We start from the raw sequence: 23,644 nt of genomic DNA on the forward strand, positions 1-23,644 counted from the left end.
AAATTATTTGTAATAATGTTCCGGCCCACTGACCATCCGCTCAAGAAAAGAATCGGCCCGTGGCTGAATCTAGTTGATGATCCCTGCTTTATACTATATGCTATACTACTAGTTTCCTCAGTGGGTGGAGACCATGGCCTAAAACAAACTTTTTTGTATATCAGCCACTGCGGCAGGGAGATAAAAAAATCTACCAGTCACTCTGATTGTTTTACCAGCCAAAATATTTGTTAAGCCATATTTACACAAAGAAACAAATATAAATGGATAAGCATGCTTAATGCTTCTAAAACAACAAATGTATTACTAGTAAGAAGTTATGAGGTATATTGCCCGATTTAATTTAATACTCTGAGTCTTTTAACCAAAGTATCACAGACAAGAATGTTGAGCTGCCCCTTTAAGGTTACCTTGGTAACAGTGCCACTCCAGTTGTCAATGTGTCTGAAAGAATCTCACTAGTAGAGGCCTACAGTTACTTTTTGCTAGCAGTGGAAGCAAACTCAAACATTGAAAAGCAACCTAGCTTGTGAACAAAACAATGTAAATAGCCAAGAAACACGAGGACAAAGTCTCACTTGAGTAAATTTGACCAACTATTATGCCTGTGTGCATTGCTTCTAAAAACAATCTTTCAGCACTTCACTCACAGTGCTCACAGCCACTCAGACAGGCAGTGTTGCTTCGCACGGTGGGATAGCTATAACGTTAGGATTCAGATTTCTTTATGCATTACCAGATATGAAACAAAACGGCAGAAATACTTTGAAAACAGCTACTGCAGCAATTATTTAGCTATAAATCACAACTTTCACTTACTTGAATTAACTATTTTTGTGAAATGCTTGCACTGTATATCCCGGAGTGTGGCCACCTGCCAACGTGGCTGGTGAATTATACATTCTTACCCGCCAATGCCAAATTCTACACGCAATCTTAAATAAGCATGCCCCATTCAAAAAATTCTGAACTAAGAACAGATATAGCCCCTGGTTCTCCTCAGACTTGACTGCCCTTGACCAGCACAAAAACATCCTGTGGCGTACTGCATTAGCATCGAACAGCCCCCGCGATATGCAACTTTTCAGGGAAGTTAGGAACCAATATACACAAGCAGTTAGGAAAGCAAAGGCTAGCTTTTTCAAACATAAATTTGCATCCTGTAGCACTAACTCCAAAAAGTTTTGGGACACTGTAAAGTCCATAAGAGCACCTCCTCCCAACTGCCCACTGCACTGAGGCTAGGAAACACTGTCACCACCGATAAATCTACAATAATCGAGAATTTCAACAAGCATTTTGCTACGGCTGGCCATGCTTTCCACCTGGCTACCACTACCCCGGCTCTGCACCCTCCGCTGCAACTTGCCCATGCTTCTCCTTTACACAAATTCAGACAGCTGATGTTCTGAAAGAGCTGACAAATCTGGACCCCTACAAATCAGCTGGGCTAGACAATCTGGACCCTTTCTTTCTAAAATTAGCCGCCGAAATTGTCGCAACCCCTATTACTAGCCTGTTCAACCTCTCTTTAGTAACGTCTGAGATCCCCAGAGATTGGAAAGCTGCCGCGGTCATCCCCCTCTTCAAAGGGAGTGACACTTTAGATCCAAACTGTTACAGATCTATACGTTTTTGAAAGCCAAGTTAACAAACAGATCACCGACCATTTCGAATCCCACCGTACCTTCTCCGCTATGCAATCCGGTTTCCGAGCTGGTCATGGGTGCACCTCAGCCACGCTCAAGGTCCTAAACGATATTATAACCACGATCAATAAAAGACAGTACTGCGCAGCCGTCTTCATCGACCTGACCAAGGCTTTCGACTGTCAACCACCGCATTCTTATTGGCAGACTAAATAGCCTTGGTTTCTCAAATGACTGCCTCGCCTGGTTCACAAACTACTTCTCAGATAGAGTTCAATGTGTCAAATCGGAGGGCCTGTTGTCTGGACCTCTGGCAGTCTCTGTGGGGGTGCCACAGGGTTCAATTCTCGGGCCGACTCTATTCTCTGTGTATATCAATGATGTTGCTCGGATCCACCTCTATGCGGACAACACCATTTTGTATACATCTGGCCCTTCATTGGACACTGTGTTAACAAACCTCCAAACGAGCTTCAACGCCATACAACACTCCTTCCGTAGCCTCCAACTGCTCTTAAACACTAGTAAAACTAAATGCATGCTCTTCAACCGAACGCTGCTTGCACCCGCCCACCCGACTAGAATCACTACTCTCGGTGGGTCTGACCTAGAGTATGTGGACAACTACAAATACCTAGGTGTCTGGTTAGACTGTAAACTCTCCTTCCAGACTCACATTGAGCATCTCCAATCAAAAGTTAGATCTAGAATCGGCTTCCTATTTCGCAACAAAGCCTCCTTCACTCATGCTGCCAAACATGCCCTCGTAAAACTGACTATCCTACCGATCCTTGACTTCGGCGATGTCATTTACAAAATAGCCTCCAACACTCTACTCAGCAAATTGGATGTAGTCTATCACAGTGCCATCCGTTTTGTCACCAAAGCCCCATATACTACCCACCATTATGACCTGTACGCTCTTGTTGGCTGGCCCTCACTACATATTTGTTGCCAAACTGGCTCCAGGTCATCTATAGATCACTGCTAGGCAAATCCCTGTCTTATCTTAGCTCACTGGTCACCATAGCAACACCCACCCGTAGTCTGCGCTCCAGCAGGTATATCTCACTGGTCATCCCCAAAGCCAACACCTCCTTTGGCCGCCATTCCTTCCAGTTCTCTGCTGCCAATGACTGGAACGAACTGCAAAAAATCTCTGAAGCTGGAGACTCTTATCTCCCTCACTAACTATAGGCGTCAGTTGTCAGAGCAGCTTACCAATCACTGCACCTGTACACAGCCCATCTGTAATTAGCCCATCCAACTACCTCATATTGTTATTTATTTTGCTAATTTGCACCCCAGTATCTCTATTTGCACATCATCTTTTGAACATCTATCATTCCAGTGTTAATATGAAATTGTAACTATTTTGCACTATGGCCTATTTATTGCCTTACCTCCATAATTTATTACATTCGCACACACTGTATAGATATTTTCTGTTGTATTTTTGACTTCATGTTTTGTTTACCCCATATGTAACTCTGTTGTTGTTTTTAATCGCACTACTTTGCTTTATCTTGGCCAGGTCGCAGTTGTAAATGAGAACTTGAAAAAAAAAAATAATAATAAATAATAATAAATAGAATTGGTTGGTGTTCATTTTAGGCCCTGGTAAAGACTCACCAGTACAGGTAAAGGGTGATGCTGACGTTGCCCTGTGCTCTGGACAGCAGGAATATCACCAGGGCATTCTTCAGGTGACACTCAAACTTCAGCGCCTGAGAGAGCGACAAGGACATGGAAAAGGATAAGTGGGTGAGAAAAGCATTCAGGGTCACTAACAAACTGTTTACCTGTGTGTGTGTGTGTGTGTGTGTGTGTGTGTGTGTGTACACTACAGACTGTTTACCTGCACTAGCTGAGGCAGGTAGTCGGCCAACTCGTCATCACTGCTGGACTCGATCCAGCTGACAGCCACACTCCTCACCTCTGTGTCAGCAAACCTGCAGGACAGGGACAAAGACAGAGACAGACAGGTCAAACTTGAGTGCGACCTTTAACCTACATACTCACATAATATTAACTCGCACACCTCCCACTTTACACATACGACTTATCTACGGCAGGTTTCTATTGACCACAGCTTAAACTCTAGCATTGCACATTCAAACTCAAGGGGGGTGTGTGTGTGTGTGTGTCTGCCTCTGTGTGTGTGTGTGTGTGTGTGTGTGTGTGTGTGTGTGTGTGTGTGTGTGTCTGCCTCTGTGTGTGTGTGTGTGTGTGTGTGTGTGTGTGTGTGTGTGTCTGCCTCTGTGTGTGTGTGTGTGTGTGTGTGTGTGTGTGTACACCACACGTACTTAGAGTCGAGCAGTTCCAGGGCACAGACTGGCTGGAGAGAGGGCCAGTGGTGGAGGAGGGAGTGGATCTCAGCCATGTTGCCCCAGTCCCAGCTGGGGGAGCTGGCCAGCACCTTGGGCAGGCTGTTGGTGTGAGCCCGGCAGTGGTGCCGCTGGTCCCACAGCAGCTGACGGTCGGCCCTCGTCAACCTGGGAGTGGGAGGGAGGAGGAGAGAGAGGGGTGATATGGTGAGTCAGAACATAGACCACTACTACAGCTGACAGGGTTCTCACAACAGAGATCCCTATAATTAACCATTTTATTCAGATTCTATATGTAACTTATGGTCATCAACATCTGGGTCATGTTCAGTTAGGCATGAAACGAAAGAAAGGGTCTGAAACAAAGTCAAATGGGTTGGTACTATCTATACTTGACCAGAAAGAAACGCTTGTATTTGTTTTCCATTGCAAAACGTTTTGCTACGGTGTAGTAATGAACACTATGAATGAACGCTATACGATAGACAGCAGTGCAGCACTCTCTCGCCACAAATCCCACGAACAGCTCATATAATGCTCATCCCCTCTGATGACATATTACTGCACAGATCCTGGGGCCCCCTCTGGGTGCCACGTTTTGGTTTTTGGCCTATCACTACACAGCCAATTCAAATAATCAAAGCTTGATGATGAGTTGGTTATTTTAAATCAGCTGTGTAGTGCTAGGGCAAAAACCAAAACGTGCACCCAGGGGTGGCCCCAGGACAGCGTTTGGGAAACCTTAATCTACAGACTATGCCCGTGGACAGCCTTTCAGGTTAGCTACAGTCTTGTTCTAAGAGAATCTTTAGGACTCTGAAATACACCCTGACAAAACAGAAGGCAAAAGAAGAAAATCGTAGTAAATGAGAGAAAGCTCCGAGAAAGTAAAAGGGATTAGCGCTTTAGAAGAAATTGCTCTCTGTGGAGGCTGGAAAAGGGTAATGGATCTGGCCGGCAGCCTGGGGTGGTTTTAAGTGGAATTTATATGCCCACAGTTAAACGTCTGAGGGAACAGATAATGGAATGAGAACAGACATATATCTATGGTCTGGGAGGACTGGAGAGTCATTTGGGGATGAAGTTTTGAAACTTCCTTCATAAGGCCCTACGCATAACACCATTATAATAATGACAATAGTTGTCATCATGGCAGCTGGTATCAGCTTATGACAACAGACATAACACAGTTATGACACAAACTGTTAGGAACCTTTCTTCATAAGGCCCTACATAACAGGATCCTAATGATGACATGGCAGTTGTCATAAACCGTCATGGCAGCTAGTGTCAGCGCATGACAACAGACACAGTACCCGAAGGTGGAGGCTCGGCTGCAAAGTTTCTCCACCCGGCGGCGCAGGTCAGGGTCCAGCTCCTCCAGGGTGTTGGGGTCGGGGCAGGGGCTCTCCTGGGGCCCCACGTACAGCACGTCCACCATTGGGCTGGGGAAGGCGACCTGGAGAGAGAGGGGGGGGGGGGGGTCAGAGGTAATGGAATGGTTAGGCAGACACACACATACAAACTCGCATGGGTACACACACATTGGGTCACCACAAAAGGGGAAATGTGTTTGAGATAGGGAAGTGAGTGAGAGACTTTGGGTCCTGTTTGAAGTACTTCCATTCCTTCAATTTGCTTGAGGTAAAAACGGACATAACATGATTGAACAGGTGCTTGCTTCACCTGTCTAATTGTGTTGAATCACTGACTGCTTTGAAAAAGGGAGGGAAGATTTGCATTTGAACAGGACCTATACATAAGAAAATTGCAGAACATTGACTCGAACGGTAAAGTCAGCTCTAGTAATTTTCTATGGGTACAGTATTACTGTATATAGAGTTGTGTGTGTAGTCACCTGCAGTATGATCCTCTCGGCCAGGTTCTTCCTCCGGCTCCCGGCTGCAGAAGAGGCAGCCTGAGGAGAGGTCCACAGACACAGCAGCTTGGTTCCCCTAGCCAGCACCCTGAAAAACACATCTGAGTATTAACATACATAGCTACACGCACACAAAGCACCCCAACATTCTGAATTCTCAATAGACAGCTATTACACAATTAACTCTTGAAATACACTCTTGGAATGCCATACAACACAGCAAACACACAAACAGCAATTGCACAGTTAACCACACTACTAAATGTGTTGTGTATCACCGTCGGAAGTCAAATAGGGGCAGGGAGACTTTGCCCAGTACTTCTGGTCCCTTGCGCTGTTTGTTGGAGTCTGGGGAGCCACTGGCATTCTGGTTCAGGACCCCAAAGAGGGAGAGAGTCAACATTGACTCCAATGGAAGCAGGGCCACCGCCATTGGAAAGTTGATCCTGGAAAGAGGGAACAGAGTGGGAATAGAGTGGGAGTGGGAATAGTGGGAACAGTGTAAGAATAGAGTGGGAATAGAGTGAGAATAGTGAATAAGTATGAATGTGCATAGCTTGTGAGTCTGTATTCCGACTAGCCTATGAGTATATTCTTACATCCTCATCATACTGTCTGTGGCTCAGTTGGTATGAGGGTGCAATTCCCGCAAGGTTCACATACACATATGAAACATGTACAGTATCACTCACTGTATTGTTAGATGCTTTGGATCAAAGTCTGCTAAGTGGAATCTGCTATCTATTACTCGTAACTGTATCCAGTGATTGGCTGAACGATACACTGATTATGGGTAACAACAGACCTTTCCTTCAATGTTATCATGTCTTAGCTATCAGTTTGTATTATTGTCATGCTATGTACGTTGTGTTGGAGCCTGCGTAACAGAAGCGAAGAACATTTCACCCTAGTTTACGTTTTGGTGCTAAAGAGGCCATCAAGAGCGGTAGAGGCACATAATTCAACATAACACTATTAGAACTAGCTATTATATTGTATTTCTAGGGATAGAGAGTAGTTGCGTACAGTTCGTCCCATTTGATGTGGTAGAAGAAGCTCTTGTAGGTGCCCACTTTCTTGGACTGGATGGGCTTGAACAGGTTCCTGCCGTTGTGAGTCAGAGCACACATCAGGTAGTACTTCTCATAGCTGCGAAGGAAGGGAGGAAGGGAAGGGAGGAGAGGAGGAAATGAACAAATTATGAATGAACAAGTTAATATCCCATCTTTGTACACAGAGAGAATAGCCACGATTCAACTCTTGTCCATAACAAACACAGTCGTCCTCTGTACCTAATAATGCCACACTAGTGCATTCTTGAATAGAGCACTTTGATATCACTAACAGAGCTCGCAAAACCATTTATCAAATGCAGATTTTGTTAAGTTGGCTCTTCTTATTAATACAGTTCACATTTTTTCACATTACGAAAAACAATGCATTTTATGAGCACAAATTATGAGAATACCAGGCAGTGAATCATTTGGGATTCCAAAATATTTCTTATTGCTCAATGCCATCCGTCTTGTGCTTCAACACAGCATGGTATGCACGCCTCCACTGTTGCTGGTGACATGATGCATCGCTGCATCACTGTGCCTACAGATGGTGTGTGTGTGTTTGCATGTGTGTGTTGCGTGTGTGTTTGTCATAGGATGCTAGACACAACAGAGCAAAGCACTCAAACCATGATGAGGGACGATTCCAGCCATGCCATAATTTTGGAACACAGAGTAGCTTTTTTGTTCGGGACTAAACATTTTCGGGGAGCACTTCTGGCCTCGTGTTATGGGATAAATATTTTCAGCACTCCTTTGGTATGGTGCTCAAAAATGTTTTCCATATCTCCTAAAAATAGCTCTTGGACGAGGCCTTACGGATGACGGGCAGAAAGAAACAGCCTGTTATTAACCAGTTCCTCTCTTTTTTAAGCAGTCGTCAGCCAACCATAAAAATAATTGGGTCCTGGACCGCGTTTTACAGTGGCATTTTGGACTTCCCTTCCATCAAGCCTGGATTGTTTTCATTAGGCACCAAACGCAAAAAAAGTGACTGAAACAGGGAGGTACTACCTGGCCTTGTCCAACAAGAAACGCTCATTTTGTTTTCTGTTGCAAAACATTTTAAAACGCTTTCTGTTGTGAACCATATTGAACACAACCCTGGAGTGAGACAGTCACAAAATGTGCCACTCCCCAAGTCCCCATTGCTGTGCAAGATTGTGCTCACTGAATGGAAAGGTTGACTCAAGTCTATTCCAGACAGAAAGACACCATAAATAGATTAAAGCCATGCTGGAATTGGATACTGTGACGGAAACTAAGATGCTGAGAGAAGCAACGGCGGAGCAAGACAACAAGAGTATCAGTTCTGGGGCCAAGTCCTTCTTAAAGGTGGAAACTATAGTCTCAGGTGTCTTCCTTACTGCAATCAAGAAAACGTAAAATGGTACTAGTTTGTTATATTGAACTGGGGGTACACGCACCTGCTGACCCAGGCGGCAGGGATGCCGTGCATGGCGAACAGGGTGAACTGCAGATGGTCCGTGGTGCCCGAGGCCTCCTTGCTGCCACGCCCCTCCGCAGCAGACTCCCCCTCGGCATGCTGGGAGTTGGAGGAGGGGTCAGGGGAAGGGGTAGAGGAGGAGGAGGCGGGGCAGAAGGAGCGCAAGTAGAGCTTGGCCAGGTCGTAGACTGCGTCCGTCAGGAAGCCCATGCTCTCCTCCACGGGGCTGAGGTGACCTGGATGGGTCAGAGGGTTATGTTAGCTCAAAGGATTTGAACTATTTTTGTTGTTGATTTCTGTAAGCAGGAATTGCCCCACTGTGTGTGATTATGGACTGATCAAAGTCATATTGCTGAGTCAAACTTTTAATGTGTGTGAAAAATTGTGACTGGTTGTTGTAGCACTCACCATTTGCCGAGCCACCTGAGGATTTGGAGCCCACCTGAAATAAAAAAGTACACAGATATTATGACTGAATTCCAGCCCCTGTTAAACTATCCTACGCCCTATCACTGCAGTTCAAAGACAGATGTGTATGTCTGACAGCTATTAGACATCGGTAGTAGTGACGTGACCAACCAACAGACATACATTTATATATTCTTATGGATGGTTATACATCATTGGACCCACCTCTGGCGAACGTGTCCTGGGGAGGTTGACGGAGCGCTTAACCCCTTTCACTGCTTCTGTGATGGCCTGCGTCTCCACCTCGTCCAGGGCACAGCAGAGGTTCTTCACTGTCTGCACCACCCGATCCACAGTCTTATACTGGGTGCTCTGAGGTGGAACAAAGTCTTTGTTTAGTGTGTGTGTGTGTGTGTGTTCAATCTCTGTTCAGTTACTCAACAATTCAAGTGATTCTTTTACATTTACATTTTAGTAATTTAGCAGACGCTCTTATCCAGAGCCACTTACAGTTAGTGAGTGCATACATTTTCATTCTTGAAACAGATGTGCCATTTCTAGAGCATATGTCATCCCGGAATTTATAGGCCTGTCGCAATCATGTGTGAACTATCCACACAATGCACAAGTCCTATTCAACGCCTGATAGCAATTTTACACCACAACCACCACACGTCTGAGATCACAGAAACGTTTAGGGCCTTCAGTGCAGCGTCAAAGATGTGAATTAACTTCATAAGCTACCTCATTCTGCAGGCAGATGTTGACTTGATTGTGATAGCCTTCCAGATAGTCGGACAGGCCTTGTCTAGGGAGAGAGAGAGAATGAACCAATCACAGAAATCTCAGTCAGCCGTTATTGGGAATTCCAGACAGCCATATTTGGCTCCAGACAATGGATAAGATTATGTGATAAGAAGCAGAAAGAAAGGTATGTTCCTACCTGGTGACGTTCTCCTTGAACGGCCTCTCCACTTGGCCCATGTGCCTCTCCAAGTCCACTTGAGCGGTGTTGTCTTCCGCCTGCGTGCACAACAAACCATGAGATCTCACTGCGGCCTCCCTCAAATCACACTAGGGTTTCAATGTCTGCTCATTTCTGGAGTGCAGTTTGTCAAGCTTTTGATGCGAGGTCTTAGTATGATTGCATCTTACTGTGAATTACATCATTGTTGAAGTGTACACGCTTTTGAAGAGTATGGGAAGAACCTTGAACTTACAGGCCTGACACTGCTAGGTTTCAAATGGCATGTGTTTCAGTCTTACCAATATCGCCAAGGCCAGTATTTCTTTAATGTTTGCTTTAATTAGGTATTTATGATAGCCAGCCTGACTTTAAGCCTGCCTGCCAGTCAGACTGCTATTCAGTCAGTCTGTCTGCTAGTCTGCCTGCCTCTCCGCAAGTCTGCCTGCCTCTCCGCAAGTCTGCCTGCCTCTCCGCAAGTCTGCCTGCCTCTCCGCAAGTCTGCCTGTCTGAAGTTTGTCTTTCTGGACGTCTGTCTTGTCTATTTAATTAACTTTCCTCCAGGCCTGACCTTTAGCTGGTCTTATGCTACTGTTGAGCACCAAACACACATCAAAGTGCCACATCACTGATTGGTAGGTTGGTTGGTTGATGGATGGTTTGGGTCTTACCGTACGCGCCAGATCCCTTCTCATGGTGCTCTGGGAGAGCAGCTGGAGCTTGATCTCTGCCTCCCACTTCCTGCAGTTCTGTATGTACTCGTGGCTGCCCAGGCTGTGCTTACTATGGAGAGGACACAGGAGGTCAAAGGTCAAATATGATATCAGGGTCTTGTTCATTAGGTACCAAACGGAAGGAAACAAAGGGACAACCTGGACTTGGTCCAATAGGAAATGCACAAGGTTGTTTTTATTTCAAGAAGTTTTCAAACGTTTCCCGTTGCACCCAGCAGTTATAGACTTATCCTTGGAGCATTGTGAGGAATGAGCCCAATTACATTTCAGCACTTAGTCCCTTGCCCTTACCACCTATCCTTTTGGTGTTCATAGATCTCAAACGATGGGAAAAAGGACGAGTCAGCAATATGGTGGTGGCTCTAACTAGCCTTCCACCTAATCTAACCAGTCCTTTCAAATCAATGGTGTTCAATGGTGAGGAACTAGGCCAAATGGAACTAGGCCATAGTAATTCAGATTTATCGGTTGAGGTCGTTGGTGTACACGAGGATATTAAACCCAAGTTTAACTTAGAACTAAACACTTAACACCCACTTAAAGTTAAAGAGTTCCAATGAATCTAAAGAGCGAGACCTGACCTGAGAGAGATGCTATGTTTAGCGGGGGCAGGGAGCAATGGAAACATCCATTTCCGAGTCTAATTCCAGGACCTTCTGAGGGCTTGCCAAGACCATACAAGGCCGGGAGAGTGCAGATAAACACACTGGGGAATTTGTAGCGAGACACAAAGCGAAACTGAACCATGCATGCATGCACGTAACACACACACACACACACACACACATGCGACATGGGTCAGCTATTTGTTCACCCGCACGCAATCATTAATAACCCATCCGCAACTGCCTGACTATATGTGATAAAGTGAAAATCTGAGGCCCGCACCCGACCCTAACCCGCTAATATAGAACATGTGATGTACAGTCAGAGATGCCGGAACTATTTTTGGTCAGGGGTGTAGGATTTTTTTTAAAGCCTAATTTAGATATGCCTATTTTTCTGCTTATAATTTGACACTTTGGTAGGCTATTTGTTAGTCAACTTGTCTATAATTAGATACATGCAGCTTCTCTTCTGTCTTACTTGTTACCCTAGAATACTAAATAAACTGTTGCTCGCTAGAAAATATGTATTTGTGGTATTTTTTTGTATTTTATTAGGATCCCCATTAGCTGTTGCAAAAGCAGCAGCTACTCTTCCTGGGGTCCTCACAAAACACGAAACATGACATAATACAGAACATTAATAGACAAGAACAGTTCAAGGACAGAACTACATACATTTTTTTTAAAGGCACACGTAGCCTACATATCAATACATACACACAAACTATCTAGGTCAAATAGGGGAGAGGCGTTGTGCCGTGTGGTGTTGCTTTATCTGTTTTTTGCAACCAGGTTTGCTGTTTATTCAAGCAATATGAGATGGAACGGAGTTCCATGCAATAATGGCTCTATATAATACTGTATGCTTTCTTGAATTTGTTCTGGATTTGGGGACTGTGAAAAGACCCCTGGTGACATGTCTGGTGGGGTAAGTGTGTGTGTCAGAGCTGTGTGTAAGTTGACTATGCAAACAATTTGGGATTTTCAACACATTAATGTTTCTTATTAAAATAAGAAGTGATGCAGTCAGTCTTTCCTCAACTCTTAGCCAAGAGACTGGCATGCATAGTATTTATATCAGCCCTCTGATTACAATGAAGAGTAAGATGTGCCGCTCTGTTTTGGGCCAGCTGCAGCTTAACTAGGTCTTTCTTTGCAGCACTTGACCATATGACGGGACAATAATCAAGATAAGATAAAACTATAGCCTGCAGAAATTGCTTTTTGGAGTGCGGTGTCAAAAAAGCAGAGCATCTCTTTATTACGGATAGACCTCTCCCCATCTTTACAACCAGTGAATCTATATGTTTTGACCATGATTGTAAACTAAGGTAACGCCAAGTAATTTAGTCTCCTCAACTTGTTCAACAGCCACACCATTCATTACCAGATTCAGCTGAGGTCTAGAACTTAGGAAATGATTTGTACCAAATACAATACTCTTAGTTTTAGGGTTGTTTAGGACCAGTTTATTACTGGCCACCCATTCCAAAACAGACAACAACTCTTTGTTAAGGGTTTCAGTGACTTCATTAGCTGTGGTTGATGATGCGTATATGGTTGAATCCTCAGCATACATGGACACACATGCTTTGTTTAATGCCATTGGCAGGTCATTGGTAAAAATAGAAAAGAGTAGAGGGCCTAGAGAGCTGCCCTGTGGTACACCACACTTTACATGTTTGACATTAGAGAAGCTTCCATTAAAGAAAACCCTTCTATTAGATAGATTGCCATATCGTGGATTCAGAGCTGAGGTTGAAAAGCCATAACACATACTTTTTTCAACAACAGGTTACGGTCAATAATATCAAAGGCTGCACTGAAATCTAACAGTACAGCTCTCACAATCTTCTTATTATCAATTTCTTTCAACCAATCATCAGTCATTTGTCTCAGTGCAGTACATGTTGAGTGCCCTTCCCTATAAGCATGCTGAAAGTCTGTTGTTAATTTGTTTACAGAGAAATAGCATTGAATTTGGTCAAACACTATTTTTTCCAACAGTTTGCTAAGAGCTGGCAGCAAGCTTATAGGTCTGATGTTAGAACCAGTAAAGGCCGCTTTACCATTCTTGGGTAGCGGAATTACTTTGGCTTCCCTCCAGGCCTGAGGACAAAGACTTTCCTCTAGGCTCAGATTAAAGATATGACATACAGTGTGGGAAAAAAGTATTTAGTCAGCCACCAATTGTGCAAGTTCTCCCACCTAAAAAGATGAGAGGCCTGTAATTTTCATCATAGGTACACGTCAACTAAATCACATTGTAGGATTTTTAATGATATTATTTGCAAATTATGGTGGAAAACAAGTATTTGGTCAATAACAAAAGTTACTCAATACTTTGTTATATACCCTTTGTTGGCAATGACACAGGTCAAACGTTTTCTGTAAGTCTTCACAAGGTTTTCACACACTGTTGCTGGTATTTTGGCCCATTCGTCCATGCAGATCTTCTCTAGAGCAGTGATGTTTTGGGGCTGTCGCTGGGCAACACGGACTTTCAACTCCCTCCAAAGATGTTCTATGGGGTTGAGATCTGGAGACTGGCTAGGCCACTCCAGGACCTTGAAATGCTTCTTACGAAGCCACTCCTTCGTTGCCCGGGCGGTGTGTTTGGGATCATTGTCATGCTGAAAGACCCAGCCACGTTTCATCTTCAATGCCCTTGCTGATGGAAGGAGGTTTTCACTCAAAATCTCACGATACATGGCCCCATTCATTCTTTCCTTTACACGGATCAGTCGTCCTGGTCCCTTTGCAGAAAAACAGCCCCAAAGCATGATGCTTCCACCCCCATGCTTCACAGTAGGTATGGTGTTATTTGGATGCAACTCAGCATTCTTTGTCCTCCAAACACGACGAGTTGAGTTTTTACCAAAAAGTTATATTTTGGTTTCATCTGACCATATGACATTCTCCCAATCCTTTTCTGGATCATCCAAATGCACTCTAGCAATCTTCAGACGGGCCTGGACATGTACTGGCTTAAGCAGGGGGACACGTCTGGCACTGCAGGATTTGAGTCCCTGGCGGCGTAGTGTGTTACTGATGGTAGGCTTTGTTACTTTGGTCCCAGCTCACTGCAGGTGATTCACTAGGTCCCCCCGTGTGGTTCTGGGATTTTTGCTCACCATTCTTGTGATCATTTTGACCCCACGGGGTGAGATCTTGCGTGGAGCCCCAGATCGAGGGAGATTATCAGTGGTCTTGTATGTCTTCCATTTCCTAATAATTGCTCCCACAGTTGATTTCTTCAAACCAAGCTGCTTACCTATTGCAGATTCAGTCTTCCCAGCCTGGTGCAGGTCTACAATTGTGTTTCTGGTGTCTTTTGACAGCTCTTTGGTCTTGGCCATAGTGGAGTTTGGAGTGTGACTGTTTGAGGTTGTGGACAGGTGTCTTTTATACTGATAACAAGTTCAAACAGGTGCCATTAATACAGGTAACGAGTGGAGGACAGAGGAGCCTCTTGAAGAAGTTACAGGTCTGTGAGAGCCAGAAGTCTTGCTTGTTTGTAGGTGACCAAATACTTATTTTCCACCATAAATTTGCAAATAAATTCATTAAAAATCCTACAATGTGATTTTCTGGGAAAAAAAATCTCAATTTGTCTGTCATAGTTGACGTGTACCTATGATGAAAATTACAGGCCTCTCTCATCTTTTTAAGTGGGAGAACTTGCACAATTGGTGGCTGACTAAATACTTTTTTCCCCACTGTATAGGAGTGGCTATACCAATAGAATGAATGCTTTAACCTAGTTGACATTGGAAACGTTCTTTTTCATCTCTTCTCTCTTGCAGCAAAGATGTTGAAGGACCGTGGAGAAAATGCAATAACAAAAAACAAAGAAATTGAAAAGATTTTCCATCCAAACGACATCAGTTTGACCGGTTTTAAGGGAATTAAAAGCTGTGAAAATGACCCAACATGTTTCTGATGAGATTTCAGTTCGTCTTGGATGCATATTTGTGGTTGAAATACTAAAATCAGCTTTTATGATGCTGATAAAGATAGCACCTTTACAAATGGTCCCTAACCACGCATTCAGTCTCTCAAGATGCTGAAACAAATAAATCATATTTCTCCACTCCTGTTCGTGTGTGAAAATTTACATTTGGTGTATCATTTTACTGAAAAAAACTGCTTAATGCTGAAAGAGTTAATATAATTAGGCTATGTGAGAGGTTATAGACCTATAGTCAGTGTCCAGATTTCAGTTACTATTCCATTTAACCCGTCTGAACAGTACAGTTCCCTTGACGTGCCATATTTCAAGTCCCCGTCTTGTGAATGTCGAATTTGTATAGCACCTCACAATCACCACACATAACATCTTTCCCAAACATTAGACTGTTCTGGCCCTCCCTTCTCTTTATTTTCAACTCTCCATTCCACAGTTTTTTCTTATTGAATTAAACTCCCAACATTGTCCTTTTTTCCTCACTGGATCGAAGTCAACATTTTCTGCTTAAGTTCCCAAAAGCACTTGGCGCGCGTACAGTTAGGCCCTAAAGCTTAGGCTTACGCACTAACGCTAGATAAAAATAATGAAATAAAAACCTCAATGTAGCCTAGATACGAATTGCAAAATAATTACACATTTATAATACATACTTTTCTCTTTATTCCACCTACCCGTCACCCACCCACCCTTCATCCACAAAATATTTCATGACCCTAAACCCACCCGACCCGCGGTGGGACTGCGGGTTATGGGTCAACCTGTGCACTTAAAAGAATTCATGCCGAAGAAGTCTTTAAAAGAAAACCTGCTTTTGCTCAATCCCTCTGTTCTTAATTAGTAAAAGCATCCCCTGCCCTCACGACTGTTGCTTTTGCAACAGAACCGGCAAAATGGCCAAAAGGAAAAAAAAATCTAACACAATTAAAGAAAAATAGCTCCCTGCTTGAGGAATGTTGGCAGTGATATTCTTTTTTGGGTTTTTATCTCGCTCCTCTTCTCCTCTCCCTCTCTGCCAGGGTGAGAAGAAGCTTAGAGGCAGGTGTTGGGGGGGAAAGGGGGGGGGGGGGTGCCAGTGTGTGTGTTTTTATGTGTGTAGGATTGTGGGAAATGTGGAGGCCAGGGTTTTACATTTGCGTGTGTGTGAGACTTCGCGCACAACTCACTTTTGCAGCACCTCCTCTTGGCCGCAGACCTTAAGGACGTAGCTGCCAATGTCCACCTGGTTGAGGTCGTCGTGGACCCAACACAGGGCTTGCATGATGAGGAGCTCTACAGGAGAACTCACTAAGGAAGGAGGAGGAAGGGGGGGAAGAGAGGGAGAGAGAGAGAGAGGGGGGGGGGGTTAAAGCAAGCACAATGGCATACAAAGTCCCCTGTTCAAATTCCTTAAAAGTCCCTTCCTTGAAGTAATCACTGATTAGACATGATTGGACAGGTGAACACAAGGACACCACCACACTAATAAAGCAAGGTGCTGTTTGTCCACCTCTAGCCACAGGTAGGAGGGAAGCAGCCAGAGTTTCACTAAACGAGGAATCAAGATCTTCTGATCCACCCAATAAGTGATGATTTCAATCGAATTGTCAGAAACGATCACTCATGGAAAAAGAGGAGTCAATAATTTGGCCAGAGAGCGGTTTTATAAAACAATATCGTGAAAGTCCTCTCGGACGGATTACAGTGTGGGTGGTTCAAGTCAAACTATATTCATAGTTAACCTGGTCCGAGATCTGTATGTGCCGTCACTGGTGTGACAATGAGTGTATAGGAGTTGGCAAGATAGACAAACAGATCTGAGACCAGGCTAATTTGATCTCCCCTATCTTAATCGAATTAAAACTAATCCAGTGAATGATCTCAGGATGCATTACGATACTGTGTTATTGGAAAAGCCTCATGTTTGTGTACATGAGCATGTCTCCTAGGAAATATTTGGCGGAGAATGAAATGTGTGTGTGTGACTGTGAGTATGCATGTGTAACCTGACACAAAACAGATTGTTCTATCTGCCACTTCTAGAGGGGGGGTTCTTTGTTTCTCCTCTGTTTGATGCCAGCACACACACACAGACCACCCCGGGCTCTCCAACAATAACAACCCCACACCCTACAGAGGAATGGAATGGACTTAGTATTAAGGAACCAATACTAGAGGGCCTATTGGTGCATTTAGGCCTGTGTTTTTGAATTCTGACAGAGAGTGTTATGATTGGTCACGTCTTGGTAGTGGGTGGGTGCTGCGAAGTGGGTTTCTAGGGATCCTTGGGAGGCTAACTGGTCAACAACCTTTTTTTCAACACACAACCTCCGGAATGCCAGCCGGTTCCCAGATCTGTTTGTGCTGCCTTGACTCCTATGATCACGGGAGGACGCAAGACAGCAGAAACAGGTCTGGGACCAGGCTGGCATTCCGGAGGTTGTGTGTTGAAAAAAAGCCCTCTGTTGCGTGTCGCTACGAACTCACACATGGTGCTGGAATGTTTGCGACTTGCGCGGTCACACATGCACACCAACGTAGGTGTTTGGGGGCTGGGGCTGGTCTAAAGCAGGAGAAGGACTGGTGTCTATGATTACAATACTAGTCTCGAAACACAGCGGGATGCTAGCAACTCGCTAGCTAGCACTTGAATACCCAGCCAATGAGTGACATCAATAGAGGGCTCACATCCAATTAGCCGCCAGGAAGGGGCCAGGTCCTGGGCGATCCTGCCAGGGCAAAGCAGAACCCAGATTTATTACCTCAGCACCAACGGGGACAGGAACAACTGCATTTCTCATCATCAATACAGGGAACGTAAACAACTCCATTTCTGCTTTTTACGGTCTACTTCTTCATCAGATTTCAAAAGGCACTTAAAGAGAAAAAAGAGAGCAACATAGCAAGAGAGAGAACATAATTGAAAGCAAGACAGTGAGAGAGAGAGTATGATGGCAAGAGAGATCAAAAGACAGAGAGAGCGGGGCATTTCAGATCAGAGAATTGCAGCAGACAGTTAAAAACGAGGAGTCATCTCAAAGCCACCAGACATCCACCTCTGCCAGTTCCCCGGGTTTCCTCTCTCCCCACGCCAAGGTATGCAAGGAATATCTAACCTAAATCTTGCAATTTAAGATTCTAGCCTAAGAAAGAACTAATCGTTTATTTTCTCCCCAGGAAAATAATCCAGCTCTGACTGGCTGCTGTTAAATACAGTAACAGCAGCCAGCTCAGCTCTGACTGGCTGTTAAATACAGTAACAGAAGCCAGCTCAGCTCTGACTGGCTGTTAAATACAGTAACAGAAGCCTGCTCAGCTCTGACTGGCTGCTGTTAAATACAGTAACAGAAGCCTGCTCAGCTCTGACTGGCTGCTGTTAAATACAGTAACAGAAGCCAGCTCAGCTCTGACTGGCTGCTGTTAAATACAGTAACAGAAGCCTGCTCAGCTCTGACTGGCTGCTGTTAAATACAGTAACAGAAGCCTGCTCAGCTCTGACTGGCTGCTGTTAAATACAGTAACAGAAGCCAGCTCAGCTCTGACTGGCTGCTGTTAAATACAGTAACAGAAGCCAGCTCAGCTCTGACTGGCTGTTAAATACAGTAACAGAAGCCAGCTCAGCTCTGACTGGCTGCTGTTAAATACAGTAACAGAAGCCAGCTCAGCTCTGACTGGCTGTTGTTAAATACAGTAACAGAAGCCAGCTCAGCTCTGACTGGCTGTTAAATACAGTAACAGAAGCCAGCTCAGCTCTGACTGGCTGTTAAATACAGTAACAGAAGCCAGCTCAGCTCTGACTGGCTGCTGTTAAATACAGTAACAGAAGCCAGCTCAGCTCTGACTGGCTGCTGTTAAATACAGTAACAGAAGCCAGCTCAGCTCTGACTGGCTGTTAAATACAGTAACAGAAGCCTGCTCAGCTCTGACTGGCTGTTAAATACAGTAACAGAAGCCAGCTCAGCTCTGACTGGCTGCTGTTAAATACAGTAACAGAAGCCAGCTCAGCTCTGACTGGCTGCTGTTAAATACAGTAACAGAAGCCAGCTCAGCTCTGACTGGCTGTTAAATACAGTAACAGAAGCCAGCTCAGCTCTGACTGGCTGTTAAATACAGTAACAGAAGCCAGCTCAGCTCTGACTGGCTGCTGTTAAATACAGTAACAGAAGCCAGCTCAGCTCTGACTGGCTGTTAAATACAGTAACAGAAGCCAGCTCAGCTCTGACTGGCTGTTAAATACAGTAACAGAAGCCAGCTCAGCTCTGACTGGCTGTTAAATACAGTAACAGAAGCCAGCTCAGCTCTGACTGGCTGTTAAATACAGTAACAGAAGCCAGCTCAGCTCTGACTGGCTGCTGTTAAATACAGTAACAGAAGCCAGCTCAGCTCTGACTGGCTGCTGTTAAATACAGTAACAGAAGCCAGCTCAGCTCTGACTGGCTGTTAAATACAGTAACAGAAGCCAGCTCAGCTCTGACTGGCTGTTAAATACAGTAACAGAAGCCAGCTCAGCTCTGACTGGCTGTTAAATACAGTAACAGAAGCCAGCTCAGCTCTGACTGGCTGTTAAATACAGTAAGAGTGTCAGAGACGAGCAGAGAAGCTGTAACAGTAGCAGTTGGGGAAAGAGTCATCTGGGAATGGGTTTTCTTCCCCCGGTAGATTGTTCCACGCGCCACATTTAGGAAGCTGGTGGAACGCCGGTGGAAGTGGAACAGAGGGGCCTGCCTGACGACGGAGGGAGGAACGCAACAGATTACACAAGAAAGAGAAAGAGGGAAAGTTTCTTTTTTTCTTTTCAGCCTGCTCTCCTTCCCCCTGCACACCTCCCTCCTCCTAGAAGAGAGAGAACTGAAGGCTATTGTTTCTGTGTGCCGATATACAACCTTGGCTTTTCCATTGTGGCCAATCAGGGGAATCTGTACTGTACAGCGAATCAGGCTTGGCTGTACAGTACAGGAGAAAGAAGAGGCAACATGACCAGTTGGTGTGGTTACAGAGAGACTGGGTCAGTGGGACTGGCCGCACACACACAGGAAAGAGCAAGGGATACCAGTTTGCTTGGCGCAACTTTTTTTTAGGACAGATGGAATGCAGACACAGCCATCATATATTACCACACAAAAGGCTGGTGTTGATTCGCTGCCAGGACCCAGGGAGTTCAGGGCAGACTCCATTAGAGAACTTGGTCACAGGGGGCCAAGAGAGATCAGTGACTGGCATTGGAAGGGTGGATCCAGGGGAGGAGCTACGAACCTGGGGTCAGCCAATGACAACACACCCCCAGAGATCGAACCAAAAGCCCAGTGGGCAAATGAGTGAACATAATCTAGAGAAGCCCTTTGGCCGACATAGTTGCTCCAGGGCAGTGGAACAACCTTTTATTTGTGGGGAGGGGGAACGTGGCGTTTTTCCACAAAAACAAAAAACTGGCTGTCCTGAATGCTGTTTCCTCCTTTGGACCTCTGGCCCAGTATTCTTATCTGTAATCTGAAGCGCTCTGTCTTAAAGGGGAAATGCCTCAGATTTTTTTGATTTTTTTTTGTAGTTGGGTTAATTAGACCTAGAAGAGCTCCATTCTAAAGAGGCCCCTTGATGTCATTGCATGTTGTAATAACCTACGTTTATGGTTATAAAGGTGTCTTACCACCCAGCTTGCACACCCAGGGTCCAGGGTTGGGGACACTAAGCACCTCTGTCTGGGTTAGGGTTGCAACATTTAAGAAAGTTTCCCAAAATCCCTCGGTTATCTAGAAATCCCATTTGGAGGATTGTCTCTATGTGTTCGCTCCTGAATTCTGGAATTCTCCAACCGAGATTTCAGAATTTAGCAAACCTAGTAAGGGTGTTGTGACATGTCCTTACAGTCGCAGGTGAAGGTGACAGGCTCCTGGGACTCAGAAATCTCGATGGACACCTTGACGCTGCAGCCGTTGTCCCCTCCCCCGTCCCTCTGGGGGATCACCGCGCTCAGCACGTACCCCGGGTTGGTGTGGAGGTCATCGTGGGCGAACTTTGACCTCAGTCTAAAAAAACAAAAATCAGCCAATTGAAATTCAGTACGTCACCTTTACAGTTCATAAACTTCATATAATTGATTCTCTACTTTTTATTACCTTAGTTTGCAAATCTGGCAGTTTGCTGGCCTATTATACATGCATAAACTAGTAGATAACGGATTGACTAAGTTCCTGTGATTAATTCTCCTACTTAACTTCCCCCCCTGTACTTCCTTATGGGATCTAAAGTTATTCTAAAACTCTTCTGCTTTGGCGATATTTGTGAAGATTTTTTGCCGGAGAGCGATTTCCAGAGCAAAGCTACATCATCACTCCACCCAGAGTACTGGAGTGAGGCTGCACACCCTGTCACACAAACATGCAATTACAATACACACTCACAGTACTGTGCGCACGCACACTCCTTTGCGTACGCTCACACAGTACAAATGTGTACTCAGACACACACACACACACACAAATGGCTTACATTGCTACGTCTTCACAGAAGGCTATAACTTCTAGGTTCTGGGCTTCCTTTTCCTCCAGGGCGGTGTACTTTGTCAGTGCTTTCCCACTTCCGTTATCGTGCTGCGAGACAATGAGACAAAACATAGGGGACAAAATGGTGAGCAAAAACAAGAAAAAGTAGGTGCATGGGTCAACCTCAGTTGAGGAAGTATATACACTACCGGTCAAAAGTTTTAGAACATCTACTCATTCAAGGGTTTTTCTTTATTTTGACTATTTTCTACATTGTAGAATAATAGTGAAGACATCAAAACTATGAAATAACACATATGGAATCATGTAGTAACCAAAAAGGTGTTAAACAAATCAAAATATATTTTATATTTGAGATTCTTCAAATAGCCACCCTTTGCCTTGATGACAGCTTTGCACACTCTTGGCATTCTCTCAACCAGCTTCATGAGGTAGTCACCTGGAATGCATTTCAATTAACAGGTGTGACTTCTTAAAAGTTAATTTGTGGAATTGATTTCCTTCTTAATGCGTTTGAGCCAATCAGTTGTGTTGTGACAAGGTAGGGAGGTATACAGAAGATAGCCCTATTTCGTAAAAGACCAAAGTAAATATTATGGCAAGAACAGCTCAAATAAGCAAAGAGAAAAGACAGTCCATCATTACTTTAAGACATGAAGGTAAGTCAATACGGAAAATGTCAAGAACTTTGAAAGTTTCTTCAAGTGCAGTCTGTGCCTGTTGCGCCGGTTCCAGTATCTCAGAAACGGTCACCCTCCTGGGTCTAGGGTTTATCGAGAATGGTGCGACAAACAAAAAACATCCAGTCAGCGGCAGTCCTGTGGGCGCCATGCTAACGGCAGAGTCACGATTTGGCATAAGCATCATGAGTCCATGGACCCATCCTGCCTGGTGTCAACGGTACAGACTGGTGGCGGTGGCGTACTGCCATCCAATCAGCAGCAACTGCATGATACCATCGCATCAGCATGGACCAACATCCCTGTGGAACGTTTCCAACTTGTAGAATTCAGGCTGTTCTGGAGGGGTGGTCCAACCCGGTACTAGATGGGTGTACCTAATAAACTGTCCGGTGAGTGTACATTTACACATTATAGAAACTCACGGAGGCTTCATTCGTTTAGTCCTGTGCATTTTGCTAAGTAAGTGAGGTGTATGCAGGCAGCTCAAATAACAAAGAGACATTTTGATATATGAAAGCAATGAATCCTATCGAGCAAATTTGAGTTCTGAAATTCCTGGATGCAGTGAAAAAGCCTCCTGGAACTGGCAGGAGGAACGCCTCATAATTTGACTAACTAGCTGGGGCTAAGAATATGTTTCCTGTGCAACAGGAAATTACAAGTTAAATTCCCGCCTCTTCTTCCTGGTCTGCTGTGAATCAGCAGAAAAGCACACACAGGCGTTGGAATTCAGTGACATCACAATGCACACAGAGGAAGACTTTGATTCTGCTCTGAGGGAATTGGGGAGGGTTACAAAAATGCCTGGTATGCAGAGTCCCTTTCGTGTGTTGTTCCGTGTGTTGTTACTTGTTGCAGACATTTGAAAACAAAAACACATTAAAACAAATGTGTACTTTCTAGTACACTGATGAAAAGCGATCAGTCATCTTTTTCCCCAACAGAGCACAGCTTTTCGGTGCATACTGCACACCATAGCTACCACTGTCAAAGTAACTGCACTTCTTGAACCATTCTACACTTCAGTGCCTCCTACGCTGAGGTTTATACAAAATACAGCCATCTAAACGTTATCTACACACACACACACACACACACATACTTCATGTAAAAAAAAACGTAATGTCAGTTATTTTTTCAGAAAAAGTCCCATCTTTACAGATGTTTACGTTAATTGGATGTTATGACTGTGTCTTTTTGTAATTGCTGACCTGAGAAGTACAATGTTAATGATATATTGCAACATATCAGTCTGCCTTCTGTATGTTTGTCATTTTCGGGGGCAAGAACAAAAGAGACAGACAATGACGGAGATGTAGTATTATTTTATGAGCTACTTTGTTCAGCTTGGGGGTTCCTATAAAAACTCCACTCCACAAGCAAAGGCATCAGGGTTGTGTTCATTAGGCACCAAATGGAAGAAAACGGACTGAACTATGGA

At 44.5% G+C, this 23,644-nt stretch overlaps 1 protein-coding gene across 1 annotated transcript in view; it reads right to left on the reverse strand.

The window, feature by feature from the left end:
- The window catches only part of LOC311135000 (phosphatidylinositol 4-phosphate 3-kinase C2 domain-containing subunit alpha-like), a 54,253-nt gene that overhangs the window by 13,004 nt on the left and 17,605 nt on the right, over nucleotides 1-23,644 (reverse strand). Inside the window, exons 3-18 of the mRNA XM_084168804.1 lie at nucleotides 21,507-21,607; nucleotides 20,883-21,043; nucleotides 16,208-16,328; nucleotides 10,404-10,515; nucleotides 9,712-9,791; nucleotides 9,513-9,576; nucleotides 8,994-9,140; nucleotides 8,769-8,802; nucleotides 8,341-8,596; nucleotides 6,882-7,004; nucleotides 6,134-6,301; nucleotides 5,835-5,943; nucleotides 5,293-5,435; nucleotides 3,956-4,144; nucleotides 3,508-3,601; nucleotides 3,282-3,376 (exon numbers count right to left, since the gene is read on the reverse strand). Of these exons, the coding sequence (XP_084024930.1) occupies nucleotides 3,282-3,376; nucleotides 3,508-3,601; nucleotides 3,956-4,144; nucleotides 5,293-5,435; nucleotides 5,835-5,943; nucleotides 6,134-6,301; nucleotides 6,882-7,004; nucleotides 8,341-8,596; nucleotides 8,769-8,802; nucleotides 8,994-9,140; nucleotides 9,513-9,576; nucleotides 9,712-9,791; nucleotides 10,404-10,515; nucleotides 16,208-16,328; nucleotides 20,883-21,043; nucleotides 21,507-21,607 (1,997 nt within the window). The remainder of the gene's footprint in view (nucleotides 1-3,281; nucleotides 3,377-3,507; nucleotides 3,602-3,955; nucleotides 4,145-5,292; nucleotides 5,436-5,834; nucleotides 5,944-6,133; nucleotides 6,302-6,881; nucleotides 7,005-8,340; nucleotides 8,597-8,768; nucleotides 8,803-8,993; nucleotides 9,141-9,512; nucleotides 9,577-9,711; nucleotides 9,792-10,403; nucleotides 10,516-16,207; nucleotides 16,329-20,882; nucleotides 21,044-21,506; nucleotides 21,608-23,644) is intronic.

Source organism: Coregonus lavaretus, assembly GCF_964263955.1.
Source record: "Coregonus lavaretus genome assembly, chromosome: 9".
In the NCBI taxonomy this organism is placed as follows: Eukaryota; Metazoa; Chordata; class Actinopteri; order Salmoniformes; family Salmonidae; genus Coregonus; species Coregonus lavaretus.